We start from the raw sequence: 16,629 nt of genomic DNA, 5'->3' as shown, positions 1-16,629 counted from the left end.
CAGATCTGAGACTCAACAGTAACAAAAAAAGGGAGGATAGAAAAGAACATGCACTCTGCATCTCAAAACATGCATTTGAAAATAACTTTTAGAATTAGACATTAGCCCCATCATAACTGTATCCATTTCAAACTTGGAGATCCATTGTTTATTCCAGAACCATATGGTACAAAGCAAATGTTCATGATAAAACAGCAACATCTGCAGTAGCTGCCACAGTCCCGGATTCAAAACTAGAGGTAGTTAGTGCCAGGGTCTACAAGTTCCCTCAAGCTGAGAGTTTCCCAAAACATGTGGCCCATCTCTAGCTTTTTTCATTTAGCATTAGATGATTTGACTCCCATACTGCTGCGTCATTGTACACATGAATGATCACAACTGTTTTGTTCAGAAAAGTTGAAATACACACTTTATTTTAAAAATACAGTTCAGACTTGCATACAAGATAAACCACACCCCCTCATCTCACGGTGCTCACACTGCTGGGGTATCTCCACCATCCACCAGTGCCATTGTAAACCTGAGAAAAGGAAACAAGCCTCAAAACAAAAAACCCAAACCTTTTTTTAAACAGTCTTGTTACAATAACCTTTGTCTGGGGGGGGGGCAGGGGGAGCCACACAGATTTCTGATCAAAACGCAGAAGTCTTAACATCTGCAGACCAAAATTCCCTGATATTTTTGGGCCATCTTGAGTAAGTGTTTGGTAACTAACCTAAAGGTCTGTATATGTTTGGATTCTACGTGGATTCACAGCAAAGTGTGCTATAAAACTATGGAAGGTGTACCCTACTTTTAAATCACCTTCTTGAGTGTGTAATAATGCAAGTATCAGTTAAAGTCTAAGCTTCCTAACAACTTACAAAAGATGTATGTACATTATTTGCATTAAATTACTAAAAATAAGTTTAAATTTATTCCATTTCCTTTCACTATGAAAAATTCTGTACAATATAGAAAGACTTTTTAAAAAGCTCATATGAACAGTAGCAATAAAACTGCAAGACAATATTCGAGTTCTATGCATACTTTTCAAGATTATACAATGATTCTGATGTTTTTATAAGAAAAATAGTTAGTTAACCTTGTAAAAAAATACAGGAGTATCTCCCTGTTAGAAATTGTGTTAAAGATGGTGAACAAATACATATCTTCAATTATAAAAACAAATTCAAGACAATGCAAGTAACACACTAAACTTTTTGTTATGGACTTCTCATTTTCAGAGAAAGGCCAGAATGGATGTAAACACTGGATTTTGTAACTAATGTACTTGAGGTGTTTTCAAGCATCTTCTTTTGTATTGAAATAATGGATGGCATTTCAAATGAGCCAAGTGCCCAGAGGGAAGGGTGAGGACAAGGGAACAAGAGACAAGGGTGAAACAGATCTCCAGAAAAACTGACTGTAAAAAGCACTTGTGGCAGATGCCTAATTTTGCACATCTTGCAGAGGCAAAGTTTCCCCTGCAGGTAAAACTGTGCCTCGTTCAAATCAATAACAACTCCAACTGATATCAGCAGAGCCAGATTATCACTCTAGGTACTTTGCCTCAGTAAGACTGCAACAGCAGGACCAACAGCACTCTGCTACTGGACAACAGCCAGTACTGAAGCGACAAGTTCACATCAACTTTCAGTTAAGACACCAATATTGATTTGGTATTCAGCACTGTCAAAAGTAAGTTACAACAGTGGTACCACTGAAAATATCAGTACATACATATAGTGGTAATACATTATACAATGAGTGATAAATGATAAAAAGTATGGGGTAGATATAGCTACAGTCCAATCCCGGCTATGATGACAACATTATAGTAGTATTAACAGTTGACTATTTCCTTACAAAATGTCAAAGCCTATGAGAGTTGCATTCAGTGAAACTGGGTGAATTATTCAGTATGTCATTAAATTATGTAAATATGCAAAAGAGGAAGGCCTCCTTCCTTTGAGGAGATTTGAAATAGCTAGAATTGTAACAAAATCTCACCCTGCAACTTAAATACCATTAAAAAACAAAAGGCAGGTGACAGAAATACAAAAACTTTTCACAACAAGCATCAGAATGCTTTTATCATGCTTTTCACAACAATAAGCAGGAGAATAACATTACATTACTTATTATTTCTATGAATGAAACCCAGTTTTAGTCAGTATGGGAAGTTACAAGTTTGCAATTTCTAGATAATATTTTGTATTAAAATAATTAGTATCAGAGATCTTGTATTTTCCAGCTACTTAGAAGCAAAACTCAATGTCATATTGTGGACAGGGTTCTCCCTTTCACAACAATATTTAACACTGAAGACCATTACTGACAAGAATGTAAAGTAATGTCATTGAACACATCTGACAGTATGTATATATAAATCTTTCTTATGGAAAATACATTTGTCCTGTTTCCTTTAGTTTATAAAAAGGCACTTCATGTATAGCTAAAGCTCTGCTAAAATAATTAAGTTAGCTTTCCAGTTAGACAATAGATGTAAAGCCTTGTTACCATGAAGATAGAAGAACTCTCTCTACAGCTGTTATTACTGCAGATTGATCTATTAAATACTTTAGTCAGGTTTTGCATCATACAATATTTATTTAAAAGGAAGTATTTTTTCTGAATTCAAGCAAACAAAAATAGATCTTCATATGCTACTTCCGTGTTGGAAAGATGATCTCTCAATAGGCTAATATACCAAATATATTATGCTCATACCAACAAAATTAACTTTGTATAGACCTTTCAGAAGTGAGTCCTCAGTCTTTTATTTTCCTCTCGTAGTCTCTCAATTTCAGCTACCAGACTTTCATTTACAGAGTATCTTTCAAGTAAGGCATGCATTTCATTCTAGAGGAGGGGAGGAAAAAGAAAAACAAACATTCGCCATCATCATCAGCTACCATTTCCTTTCCAATGTTTACTCAAAGCATTTTCCCTTTAACTCTTCTGAAAATTCATTTAATGACGACAAGGTGGTAATATACTGTTTTTCCCTTTAAAAAGTTAAGCATTTGATAAGTCACTAGTATGAAATTTTAATGCTACTATACAATATTTCCCTCTTGAATTCATTATGCACTAGTGCACATTAAACCAAAGTTTGCCTTTGTTTCACTTTAGAAAGTGAATATATTCTTCATCTGTCATAAAAATGCAATACAGATTAGATTTTTTTTAATCAACCAAGGAGCGAAATCTTTAAGGCTCTGTAAGTTATTTCAACTTTGAAAGTACTTACACACTGAAACAAATGATGACACTCCTGAATTTGAAGCTCTCCAAGTCCTTTCCCCCCTCTACCCCAGAATATTTCAACATAACTGTGACAGCATGGGAGAGGGTGCTCTCCAGGGTGCTGGAGAACAGGAATCCCTGAACACCTCTCAGTCCCCAGAAGTTCCAAGGATAGCAATGGGATGAGGATAGAACAGAGTATTATGGGATGCTAGAACACTGATACAAACATTTCAGGAGGCACTTCAAACATGTTCCTCACTTTCTGCAGGTCATTTTTGAAGCACTTCAGCCATTTTTAATTGCTTCTTCAGCTGTGCACATCTGCACTCTAACTGTTTGGAGCACTTCAAAGTCACTTAGAGTGCTTCAAAATACATCATCTGTGCAGGGCCTGAGAAGTACGAAACATTCAACTGCAAGTTATTTCTTCTATTTGACCCACCAACTCCTCACCACTGTTCAACTTCTCAAAAAAACCCCCACAAACTGCTGACCAAGTCTCCTTCACATCTTTGTGGAACATCTACATCTGAAATCTTAGTTGTTTTTAGTTACATTTTGAATTAAACCAGAGCCTGGTTCAAGGATACCTATCAGTGTATATAAATCACAATTCCCAGCAATAAATCACTGATGCATATATGATTAAATACTGTAATGATTGTTAAAGAAAACTCCTGCTGGAGGGCCTATCAATCCTTATTAAATATGATCATTATCGTCTCTCCCTTCTCCCCTCTCATCTGTTTTTGGCTTTCACTTATTGGATCCACAACTGTATAACGACCCCACTCTTGCAATTCACTATACCCGTGTAGAGACCTATTGATGTAAAATGGGACTCCACAAAAGGCCGAGGTATACCCAAACAGATCTATTAGTCAGATGTTGCCTAAGATTACAAACTCCTCATGGTTATGCCAGCACCTCAGAACACCACCATATACTTGGACACTCTAACAATCAAAATGCCCCCATATTTTGATTGTTAATTCTCTCTCAATTCTGCTCCAGTATAAAGCAGTATGAATGCGTCCCTTACCCCACCATGTTCTTGTACGACAACTTCATGCCTGATCACGTACAGATTCTCCCTCCTTTGGTCTGGAAGTTTGTTTCTTTTTGCCCATGAACCCCAAATTAAAAAGGACACACTGATGGCAAAAGACAATCGCTTGCTTCACTCCAATCCTCCTTCCTCCCACTTGAAAGATCCCAGTCTAACTGGCAAACTTAACAGATAATACAGAGCCATTAAACAGGTTAGTTCCTCCAAACTGCAGCAGAAAACACCAGGAAAAAAGGTGAAAGAAAAAACAAGTCCTTTTTAGTTTTTTCTTCCTCTTTCATTAATGAGGAGAAACATTACTTTGGGCATGTCTTCACTGAGGTGACAGCCTGTTCAAGCCACCTTAACTCCAAGCACACCCCATCCAGCCACCCCCACATGCATGCTCCAAATACGCTGGCAAAGGTGCTTTGTGATTGCCCCCAGAGGCTATTCTCAACCACATCAGAGACTAAGGTCTGAGAACAGGCAGAGATGCCCCTGGTGCAACCTCACCAGCATATTTTGGGAGTTGAAATGGTAAGTAGAAGTGGGTGGGTGGGGAATGCCTGGGACCCTTTTAGCCAGGAGTTGTTAGATCCAGGGCTTGTTTTCACCTATCTGATCATGGCAAAAGAGCCAAACTAGTGGTCTGTGAATGTCAAAGTTCAGGCTAGGTGACCTAAATAAAAAGGAGGTGGTTATTTGTTGTTTATATTATAGTAGTTTATGAGCTTAAATTGTATTCCTAAGCCACAGGCCAGTATTTCTCTTCCATGGGAATATAGACATGGTAAGAAGCAATTAAAAAAAGCATAATGCAAAGGCAAACAACATTGATTTTGTTTTAAGACAGTATGTAGGTGGGATATCCCCCACACAAGTGTTTTGCATTACACTGTGCAGTCAGCACCAGCTGAGAACACAAAAATAGATCTGCTTCCATTAGCACAAAGCACAGCCAGAGAAGGAGAAGGAGAGTGAAAGGAGAAACCAATGCTAGTCAGTTTCTCTTTGGTGTCTCATTTATCAAAAAATAATTAGTTAACTTAGTTCGTCTTTTAATAGCTTATTAGATTTCAATATCTAAGGTTTGTTCAGCCTGAGAAAGATCAACACAAACTAATATTCAGGTGTCTTCCCATTCATTTCTCTGGTACATTTCTTTATTTAGGATGCAAAGGAATATGCTTGTTTTTGAGTTTTGACAATAAAGTGAATGCCACACTTCATTACTACACAAAAACTATCATCTAAATACCAATTTACATTGCTGCTTGTACTTACTAACTGCACATGAAACTGTTTGATCATCTCCACTTGCAAATTCACAATGTCTCGGTGGCATGCTTCTCTGGGGAGACAAATAAAAAACCCAAATTATACCTTATCTTCATTGTCAATTTCACAAAGACTAATTCTCTTCTCATTCCAAAGTACATAAGCTGCTCCACTCGATCCTCACGACCATAGGATATCATAGAAACAAAAGTGGGGACTCTTACTGTCCCCTTTCCTAATTGGTGCAGAAACACCAGAGTTATGAAATAATTCAATATGGCCTGTATCTGTTCACATCATCCAATTTCAGCAGACCAGCTGCTGTGATATGTCACTTTTTAAACCCTTGGGGAAAAGAAAGGCATTTAAGAGCAATATAGAACATTTAAACCCTTGTCTCTTTGTTGATTATAGGACAGGGAAGGTCAATAAAATACATTTGGTATTTTCATCTGCACATTACAGGTTTCTCTTAGATTTATATTGTATTTTTATTCAATTTAAATTTTAAGCTCTGTTGATCACACAGCACTATGCATAACAGTGATTCTCAATTCAACTGAAGTCATTCACCTTTAATGGAGTATAAGAAGATTTTTAATATCAGTCCACAGTCTGGGACGGTACCTGCTTATTGCACCAGTGTTTAGAAAACTGATTATGCAACAAGCCATGTCAAATTTGTCTCAAATCTAGTGAATATTCCAGATTATGTAAGCATAAACCCAGCACAGATAGTCCAACTGAAAATCCCTTTTACTGATAAGTAACATTACTTTTTCTTAGAGCACTCTCGGTGCATATTTCTTATTGCCAGGGCTTTCTCGCTTCAAAAACTGTACTGGGAGATTACTGTGCACAGCCACCAGAGACTCTCATTTCTGGGCCTTAGCAAAGTTTATATATTATAGTAATTATTACTACTTGGAGACAAAATGAATCCTATGGAATGATGGTTCAAGAGCTTTCCACATAACCCCCAATCCTCAGCACTCAGGAGTTCTTAGCAAGAAACGCTGAACTACCAAAAACTTAGGAGTTTGGAGGAAAGTACTAGAGCCTTTTCCATCAATATCTAATGCAAAGAACAGCTATAGGCAATGAAGTATGGATCAAAGCAGTCTCCCCTTCCCAGTCTTCTAATCCTTAAGTTAATGGACAGAAAATATGAGACTAGAGCAGGGTTTGGCAAAATACAGCCCATGGGCCAGACCCAACCAACTGATTGGATCTGGCCCACGGCTACCCTTGTGGTGCTCCACATAAGGCCAAGCCCCGCTTAGGGCAGCCTGCGCCTGCCAGCCCAGCCCTGGCCAGCACGCACAGCTTTTGATGAAGCTGGTCTCGGTATGGCTGCTGCTTGGCTCCCCTCACCTCCGGCAATGGCTCCTCTTCCTGCACCTGCCGCAAAAATAAATCAGGGATGCGGCCACATTGGGTCACTTGTTTAACTACTTCAACTATTACTATGTGGTCAACACTTTAGAGTCCACCTGGCCAAACTAACTCTCATAGACATCAAACCAATGGCCTTCAGGGATCAGAACTGGCACCTCTCTTTTTTGACCTGCACATTAATGACCTGCCTGCAACTGGCTCATGAAAATTTGCTTGTGCTGATGACAGTGCCTTTGCCAGCCATGCTCATGACTTTTCAAGTGTGGAACTCACACTGAATGGAGACATGAGACTGATACCAGAGTACTGCCTAAAGTAGAGCCTCAAACCAAATCTCTCAAAGACTGCCTCAAGTATTTTTCATCTACATAATGTCAGTGCCAATTGTGAATTCACTATCCTGCATTATCAAGTTTAGACTCCTGCTATTGCTTGCAACATATAACCATTCATAAACTATTCAAGTTTGACCTACAAAGATAGTATCCAACATTTGGTATGTCCAAATGTCCAGTAAGTTGTACTATAAAAATGTAGGGGTATGTCTACATGGCACTATGAAAGGCAACACGGATATACCACAAAGCTAGTTCTGAACAAGCCAGGTTGGGTATCTGAAGCAGCAGAGCCATGTCTAGGTGATGTTCTTCCTGAGCTGAGTAGCCCTGTTCAGTAGGTTATATTAGCCTGGGCAGACTACTGTTCTAATTCAGATATACTGCCCTTGGTAGCCAAGCCAACTCATTCAGAGCTAGCACAACTATTTTTACATGGCACTGTATCATACCACACACACTTATCCAAAAATGACAGAAACAAGGTATGCATGCACTTCCTATACAAAACAATAATGCTAAGCATCTTTTGTCTCCAAGTCTCCATCCTCCACAGTAAAATCATAACCTCTCTTTTCCTACTCAGATATATTTCTTTCACTTCCACTGGTAGGTGGCTAATCCTTCCTTCCTTGCTAACTCACTTATCTGAAGCAGAAAAAAGTTTCTCTTTAGTTAGTTTAAATTCTAACATGACTCCCTTAGAATTTCCTTGAGGTGGAAGTACAGCCATTTTCATTAAAATTGGAGCTAGGATGAGGGCGAGGAAAAAAGATTAAAAAAATACATTTGGCAAGAAATCAAAAAAGTTACTTTTCTTACATTATCTTCTCTACATTAAAACAAAAGCTACAGCATTTTTTCCTCTTAAATGCAAATAAAAAGGAACATTTCTGGGGTAGGTAGAAAAATACCAAGACAGAAAGAACTATTCAGTCTCATGCCATATACAGCTTTTACCAACAACATGCCACATACTAAAGAGTGTTTTAAACAAACAACAAAAAAGAAATTAGAAGATTTGGGGTAACTGCATTTTTAATAAGAGATTAGATTATGGATTGGTACAGGATGGTTTTGATCCTAATCTCAGGAAGGGGGCTGGATTGGATGACCTGTGGAGGTCCCCTTCCAGCCCCACGTCTGTATGATTCTATTACTCTATTTATACAGGCTTGATATAACAGCACCTAGTGTTTGATCACATTGGACCAGGAGTTCTGGGAAGACTACTGCCATCACCTACAAAAAGGGACTGACTGAGAGCTGTTCCATGTCGGTAAGTGCATCAAAACAGCTACTCCAGTGTAGTTATTTCAGTGTAAACCCATTCCTGAATAAAAATGCCTTTCTACATTGTGGGAGGAACAGCAGGTCAGGGGAGGGCCGGAATTCCCTTGGGAAAATTCTTTTCAGGCATATTAAATCTAATCAATAACGTTCACTGTCAGTGCTACCATGTGTTTTTAAAAACCCTACCTCTCCCTTTCTTACATATTTTTGGCCCTGAAATAGTTAACAATCCACAGGATTAAAGAAATAATGATAATAATTTTTTTTTTTTTACTGGCATCAGAATAACTGTCCATTGAAAGAAATGGTGCAGTTCACAGTCTAAGCTATTCCAGGCTCTTTGCAAACAGTTGTCTTGGTTACATTCAAGTCACCTTTCATTTGTTTAGATAGGACTTCATGTCACGTTAGCCAACACATTTTTAAAAAACTACTATGGAGAAGGCACAGTGTCTTTAAAAATGATTACTGGTCAAAACAAAGATTAAAATTGAGAAAGGGGAAACAATTAGACAGGTAGTGGGGGACAGCTTTCTGACTAGAAGAATCACTGGACTCTTCCAATTTCCCCAAAGAAAAACAAAGTTGGGAAATGACACCAGACAGTGAAGTACAGGAACTATTTTTTATTGTCATCTAGTCTGCCATCACTTACAAAAATCTAAAATTTCAAGAAATGTAATATATTTTTGGCTCACTTTCCTATATTTTGTGCCAAGAAGCAAAAAGCCATTCCTCTGGCTTGCCTTGGGATGTTTTGCTTCAGTGAAGCAAAAAGAACTTTCAGTAATGGCTCCACATGCAGGAATAAATCAATGCCAACCAGTCTTCTTCATTTTCGATATTGGGTACTCCTTTTTGTGTAAAGCTGCTCCTGTAAGATTTCTCTTAATGCTGCAGTCAATAACAACTGATTCCATAGCTTTGTAGCTATCTAGACTGAGCAAAGCTCAAGGCATTGCCTTAACAACTTACTTCCTTGTACGTAAAAGAGCCACAACAACAGCTCAATATGTTTTCACCAGAACACAAAAGCAAAAGTGAAGTAGAGAAACTGATGGGGTCCTGGTCACACCTAACCTGTTACTTAATTTTTAGAAAGTTTCAGATATCATAAGTTCATTAGATTCAACAAATTAAACTACACATACACAAATTGTAAAAAAGACAGCACTAAAAAGCTTAAGACATAATGGGTCTGATATAACTGCCACGAAGTCTATAGGGCTGGCTGATGTTGTAGTGGTGACAGGCCAGAAAAAATGAGCAAGGCAAAGATTTTTGTGGATGATCTCTTTTACTGGACCAACTGTAGAGCTCAGAAGAACACAAATTACACAGGTGAACCATTAAGAAGTAACACTAACAAAAATCCTCACCTTTTGCACTACATCTATACTCGCTTTTAAATTTATTTCAGTATGGAATTGCATTGGATCCCTGGGGACACTTTTGCACATGCTTGGAGGGGGGCTTAACTAGAGAAGCTCCAAGAGCATCTCCTTCACACAAGCTTTAGCTCAAGTACCCCTGCCACCATTTTGAAGTGTGGGGACACTGATACATGAAACATGGAGGCTGGCTGGAGAGCAATAATAACCATGCTCCAACAGACTTAATTAAATTGAGTCTGCTCACACGTGCTATAATTACAGCACATCGGAGGAGCCTCTGCCCTCATGTACAAGCACCCTAAGGTACCAAAAACCCAATATCCCAGTGATATCCAACCATTTTGCTTCACAGGCTAGATGGGTGGTATCCAGCCTGTCCATGGGCTGGATCTGTCCAAAAGACTCAGTCTAGCACTCACAACAGATGGGGCTCAAGCCCATTCCAACTATGTGGTGAGCATCCCAGCCCTGACCCAGACATACTGGGGGAAGGGAAGGGAAGGGTGTGTTCCTATCCAGCCATGTGGCAACAGCCCAGTCCTGAATCAGCTATGTGGGGGGGGAGGACACAGCCAGACCCTGGTCCAGATATGTGGGGGTAGTCCAGGCCCAACCCGGCTATGCACCAATGGCCCAGCCTAGTCCCTATCTGGCTGCTATAGAGGGGGAAGAAAGAAGGCCTCCTGAGCCCAATCCAACTGCATGGCAATGGCATGGCATGGCCTGACCCGGCCCGGCCACAATCCAGCAGCAGGGTGGGGCAGTGGGAGGAGGCATCTCAGGCCTAATCTGGCCACAAGTGCCTTGTTTATTTTGACAGTTGGAGATGGGTGGCAATATTAAATTGCCACTGCTCCCCTACTGCCAAGGTTCCCAAACTGTGGGGTGCCCCACAAGTTGGATGCCCTGGCTTCACAGGCTGGATTTAGCCTGCAGGTCAGTGGTTGAACACCCTTGCTTTATCCCAAAATGGTTAATCCCCAGAAGAAAAGCTCCTATTGCTAGGATTAAAGAATAAAAGATTCCATGGCACATTAAAAACTTCATTCAACTGAAGATCTCAGCTAACCCAAAAAGTATTCAGATAGCAAGCCAAGCAAATAAATTATGTTTCTGGGTTGCTCCCCTGAATAGAAGCCTCACCCTAAAGATTACATGGATGCTTACAGGTTTGTCACTGACACTATTATGTTAGGCAATGCATAAACACAACCATTAGACAGCTTGCTGACCAATGAAAGATTCAGACCCCATTTATTGCAACATAAATGAAAAAGTAGAATTCTGATCCTCTAGAACAGAATGGTTTGTTCAACAATTCAGAGTTTATATGTAAAGTTACCTTAAACTGTAAAATCGAATTGAAAAACAAGGTCAATGAAAAAGCTGGCTGTACTTGGATTTCAGTACCTGAAATCATCCAGAGTTTCCTGTATCATATTTTGAATGAAATTAATTTGAACTGATGTCAAGGGTGCGTTTGGTCTATTACTTCCAATAGTGTCTACTATTTTTTCAGATAATGAACTGGCAACTCCAGCAGAAACAGCTGATGTTATCTTTGGACCTGTAAGTAAATTAAGAGTATAAGAATGATTCTGGACAATTGAAAGTTTCTGTTATTCTACAGCGGTGGTTCTCAAACTTTTTTGTGCCAGGGCCCATTTGTAAACATCAATGGCCAGTTCCAATCCAGTACCCCTCACTCTTGACTTGCTGCCTCCACTCCCAAGCCTCAGACTCCCAGCATGTGGGGCCACGGGCAGAGTGTGTGTGGGTATATGGAGCCCAAACAGCCTCTTGCAGGCTGGAAGTCTGCCAGTCTGCAAGGGAAAAGCCATGGTTTCCCACATTTTTCTCCTGTAAAGGAGAATCCATTTTTAAAGTTTACTCATGGCCCTTTTGTATATTCTTGTGAACCACCTTTGGGTTGTGACCCACAGGTTGAGAAGTACTGTTCTACAGAACATGTGTGCACTGTTAATAATATGGGTAACACATTCAAATACATTTAAGTGACTGGGAATCGAAGGGTCAAAGAGAAAAGTATTTAGGCAGCTAGCGATGCCAACAGGCAGATAGCAGGATATGAAAAGTACTTGTAAGCGCTAGGTGCTCAATTCCATTTCCTTCTTCTTTCAATAGTTTCCAAATCAGGTGTCACAAACAACACCATGTGTGTAACTGGAGAAATTCCACCTACTTACTGGTTGAGGCAATACCATTCACTGGCGAGTCATATGTTAGATGTGTCTGAATATTCTTTGCAAGCTTCTCATTTCCCTCAGGAGTCTTGATAACAGTGGATGCTGGTGGAGGGTTTGAATGTCCAGACTCAGCACTTGATGATGAACTCAATTTTAAAAGCTTATATATACACAAAAAGGGGGGGAAAAGCAGTAATTACAACTCCCCAGGTACAGTTGATGACTGTTCATATTTAAGATCTATTACTTTTGTTGTGTTTGTTTTAAATAAAATAAAATTTATTTGACACTAGCATTAAAAAAAAACAAAACCCTCCAAGATATTCTCAGGGGTGGCCTTGAGAACTTAACTTTACATTGGAATTGAAATTACGTAACAGACTTTATGTTCTAAGTAAAGACAGCGGCCATACAAAGACATACAGAGATTCTTCCCCTTCTTGGTTACTATGAGTTAGGCAAGAGACATAATCTACTGCTCTTTAAAACCAAGAAATGATTACCCCAGACTATTTAGCAACTGATGGATTAGTTTGACTTTAGCGTATAACTTTATACTGAATATTTACTGGTGACATGTAAGCTTATACTATATATATTATCTTTGATTTGGTTAATCTTTGAGATGCATCTCTATCCTGCCTTTTATACTGCCACAGCCTTCTACAGAAAAGCATGTAAACTTCTATTACATATCCAGAGCATAGGATTATAAAAAACAAATGAATTATAAACTGATATGTAAAAAGGTAGATCAACAGTTAGATCTCTTCTGAAGTTGCATAAATAAAAACTGTAAGGTTAACATGACATTTAAAAGTTACGTTTTTAGTACCTTGTAGGCCTGTGCAAATCAGAAAGCATTCGATGTGGATTCACCAGATTCGGAGGACAGTGATTTGAATCAACGAATCCAAATCAAATCCCCATTCAATTCGGCTGACTCGATGTTGAAAGATTTGGTGCCGATTCAGAGAGATTGGGCGATTTGGATTAGCCAGGGAGAGGCAGGCACAGCTGGGTAGCTGCAGGTTCTCCCACAGGTCCTCCAGCTGTGGCTGCCTCCCCAGGTGGGGGGACTGCTAGGGAAGCCCCCATGGCTGCCCTGCCTGGCCCCGTTCTCCTGGTACTTAGAAAAAAGTGCCATACTCACTAGCTGCGGCAGCACTCATTAGGGCCTCTGAGGGCTTGTGGCAGAACCAATCCCCCCCCTACCCGCACAGCATGGGACAGCGGTTATCACCCCCCCTCGCCACGCACCCATGTGGCAGCTGCCTCAGCACAGGGGCACTGCGTGCCGTCTGGGAGCTGGGGCCAGTCAGTGCAGGGCTTTGTTCTTTTTTTTTTTGTACCAGGAGGCTGGGGCCAGGCAGGGCAGCCATGGGGGCTTCCCCCACAACTCCCCCAGCCTGGGGAGAGGCAGGCACAGCCAGAGGAGTCACAGGGGAACCTGCAGACACCGGGCTGTGCCTGCCTCTCCCCAACTGATCCAAATCTCTGAATCTTTTCCGAATCTATTCAAAGCATCCAAATCGATTCAGAACTTCTAGCAGGTCTCCCGATTCGATTTGAATTCAGAGATTTGGCCCTCAAATTGGGCCAAATCTCCTTTGAATTGAATTGGCAGGCAAAGCTTCGCACAGCCCTAATTATCTTGAAGAGTTTGGCAAATTCACCACCAGCAAAAAACCAGTTATAACATATCATAAAGGCTACAGAAAAATACTAAATAAAGGTTACTTGTGACAATTAATGTTTAGTACCTGTTTGAATGATTCTCTAGATTCTTGTATCCCAAGACTTATTTTCTTAACTTCAGCATCTTGATTTGAATGTTCATCTTCTTCTTTAATCGGCGATCCAACAAATACATGCAATGGACTACTATGTGTCCCTGGGGCATTAGAACCCACAGGGTTTCTTTTTATGGGAAATGCAGTGTTCAATTGCGGGAGGAAATCCAAACCAGAAAGGTAAGATTGAAAATCCAAACCTGAAAGAGAAACAAATCTGCTTGCACTGATGATAAATTTATGAATGTTACTAACAAGCATAGAAAGCAAACACACATCCTGAACTGCTGATTATCTAAAGGAACCGTTTTCTTAGAATATTTATGGTGGGACAATTCGTGGTACACCAATTATGCCTGTAGGGCTCCAATTTGTCCATGCATTATACCACATCTGTAAAAGTCCAGTTATATCAATATTTGCCATGTATATTATTTGCTTTCAGTGCAGTCATACAAATAAATTGATAACAAGTCTTGGAGAACCAGATTTATTTTTAATCTAGACTATAAACAAATTTACTGCAAAACTGCTTACCATCTCCTTTTCCTGGAACATCTTCATTTTCTTTATAAGTAACAACATCTACAAAATATTAGCACAAATAAAATTAAATTTAAATAAATACTGAGTAAATATAAATTAATAATAGTTTCTGTATTTCATATTCCTGCTTCTACATTGGTACAGTGCCTGGATTCATGCAGACTCACAGCTTCAAAGGGATTTCACAAATTTGCAGGTCCATGTTAATATTGTTGCATATGTTTATAGAACTTGGACTGGTAAGCCATAAGCACAGGCTTCAACTTTTCTTCACACAGATATTCAGTTCTCTGATGACTTGGCCCCCTGCTATTTGATCATTATGTTCACATTTTTTATATGTGCAATTCTACCAAGCTTAAAAATTAAAGTGGACTTCACACTCCAGACTGCTTGGAAAACTTAGTTCAGGGCTGTGCGCATCAGACCCACCTCTAACAGCAATTTTTAAAATGATAATTTTTCTACAGTATTTTCAGTAGACATCTGACATCCTTTAATACTTTCTAGATGGAAAAATGCAGTTCTTATTTTTAAAAGCACATTGATGAAAATCTTTTCCTATCTGCCTACTAAAAAATTCTGTTTTCTAAAGCATGCCAATATTTAGTATCCTGTGTTGAACGTGCAAGACTAAAGGCATTAATCCCTCTCTGGCTTATTGGAAGAGACGTGGGACACAGGAAAAGTGCTGAAGGACAAAGCAAGAACTCATCTCCACATTGTCTTATTGTATTTTCCATATGATCAACTTACCATCTCTAATGGGAGAAAACATGTCACCTAAACTATTTCGTCCCAAATCAAAGTTAGCCATCTCAGCATTCTTCCCTTGATCTGTTTCTCTTGATGGAATTATATCTAGACTGCCACTACGAGGAAAACCTTGAAAGGACAAAATTCAATTAGGGATACTGTTCCTCAAATAAATTAGTATTTTTAAGCTTATCTTCCTTTACCAAGTGCTTAATAGAAATTTACTCTCAATAATTTCTCATACACACACACACACACACACATTTTACTCCATTTAAGCCAATTCTGCAATAACTCAAACTTGAAAACCAACTCATAACTTCCATCCATACCTTCCTCCACCTGAGATAGTAAACCTATAACCCTCCAGGCATACCCTTGAAAGAAAAAAAAGATATAGTTTGACTTTAAGAATAGGAAAACTTGTTAATAAATACAAGTGCTGAAACCACACTTTTTGTGTAGTCCTAATACAGTTTTTTCAGGTATCAAATAAAATATTGGGACAAACATGAAATAATAAACATCCCACGCCAGGAACTATTCTCAGATTTTATAACAATGCTTATCAACGTTAAACAGCAAATGGAGCAGTCAGATCTGATTTTCAGCCATGGAGTCCCCTGGCAGACGTTAGAATAATGGCATAATGGGATCTGATCCCCTATTCAAACAACAGCGTGAACTGCCACGCACATGTGGTTTACTCCGCAACTCCCTTTGGAGCTGTAGCGTAAAGCAAGCAACGTGCAGAGCAATGTGCAGAGCGAGCCCTGTGGCTTGCCCCAACCTGGAAATTTAAAGATCCTTTCCCTACACCTCCCAAGGGAACAAATCTGTACTTAGCTAGGTTATTGGGCAAAGGGGAGGTTTAGAAGTCACCAAAGCAGGAGGGAGCCCCTCACCTGCCCTGGATAGAAGCCCTGCTCCTAACCCCACTTAGGTTACAAGGTTCCTATTAAAATAATGTTGCAATTGGGATCAGTCCCTGACCCAAACAATTGCAGGTCCTGACATGCACGTTGGCATGGCACCAGAGAGAAAAGGTAAATCAGATTTTTTTTTAAACCTGGATAGAACATGCTTATACCCTCTAGGCTTCAAACAGATAAACACTGAGGTGGTATTACAATAATATACACATACAATTTACCATATTTACTTGACTCCAAGATGAGTCATCTTTGCTCCCCTTCCCCCATAGTGAAAAAAAGAAGCCTGTTCTTAAAATTTGAGTATAGCCCAGGCCAGATGGCTGTTGTGGCTACAGCTCCAACCCTGACCAACTCCTGCCCTGGCCCTGGGGAGACCATGCATTGCTGGGAAGACAGGAGCATGGGGAAG

General features: G+C 39.6%; 1 protein-coding gene across 5 annotated transcripts in view; it reads right to left on the bottom strand.

Annotated features, from left to right (window-relative positions):
* Window positions 1-51: 51 nt before the first annotated feature.
* The window catches only part of NEDD1 (neural precursor cell expressed, developmentally down-regulated 1), a 43,653-nt gene continuing 27,075 nt past the window's right edge, over window positions 52-16,629 (bottom strand). For 4 of the 5 annotated variants that reach the window (XM_019545089.1, XM_019545091.1, XM_019545092.1 and 1 more), the window contains exons 9-15: window positions 15,286-15,414; window positions 14,521-14,568; window positions 13,954-14,183; window positions 12,191-12,350; window positions 11,394-11,550; window positions 5,570-5,636; window positions 52-2,844 (exon numbers count right to left, since the gene is read on the bottom strand). In XM_019545089.1, the coding sequence (XP_019400634.1) occupies window positions 2,740-2,844; window positions 5,570-5,636; window positions 11,394-11,550; window positions 12,191-12,350; window positions 13,954-14,183; window positions 14,521-14,568; window positions 15,286-15,414 (896 nt within the window). In that variant the 3' untranslated portion in view covers window positions 52-2,739. The remainder of the gene's footprint in view (window positions 2,845-5,569; window positions 5,637-11,393; window positions 11,551-12,190; window positions 12,351-13,953; window positions 14,184-14,520; window positions 14,569-15,285; window positions 15,415-16,629) is intronic. The other variant, XM_019545093.1, reaches the window with a different exon arrangement.

Source organism: Crocodylus porosus, unplaced genomic scaffold (genome assembly GCF_001723895.1).
Source record: "Crocodylus porosus isolate Cpor-Errol unplaced genomic scaffold, CroPor_comp1, whole genome shotgun sequence".
Taxonomy (NCBI): domain Eukaryota; kingdom Metazoa; phylum Chordata; order Crocodylia; family Crocodylidae; genus Crocodylus; species Crocodylus porosus.
This window is presented reverse-complemented; position numbering and strand designations above follow the sequence as displayed.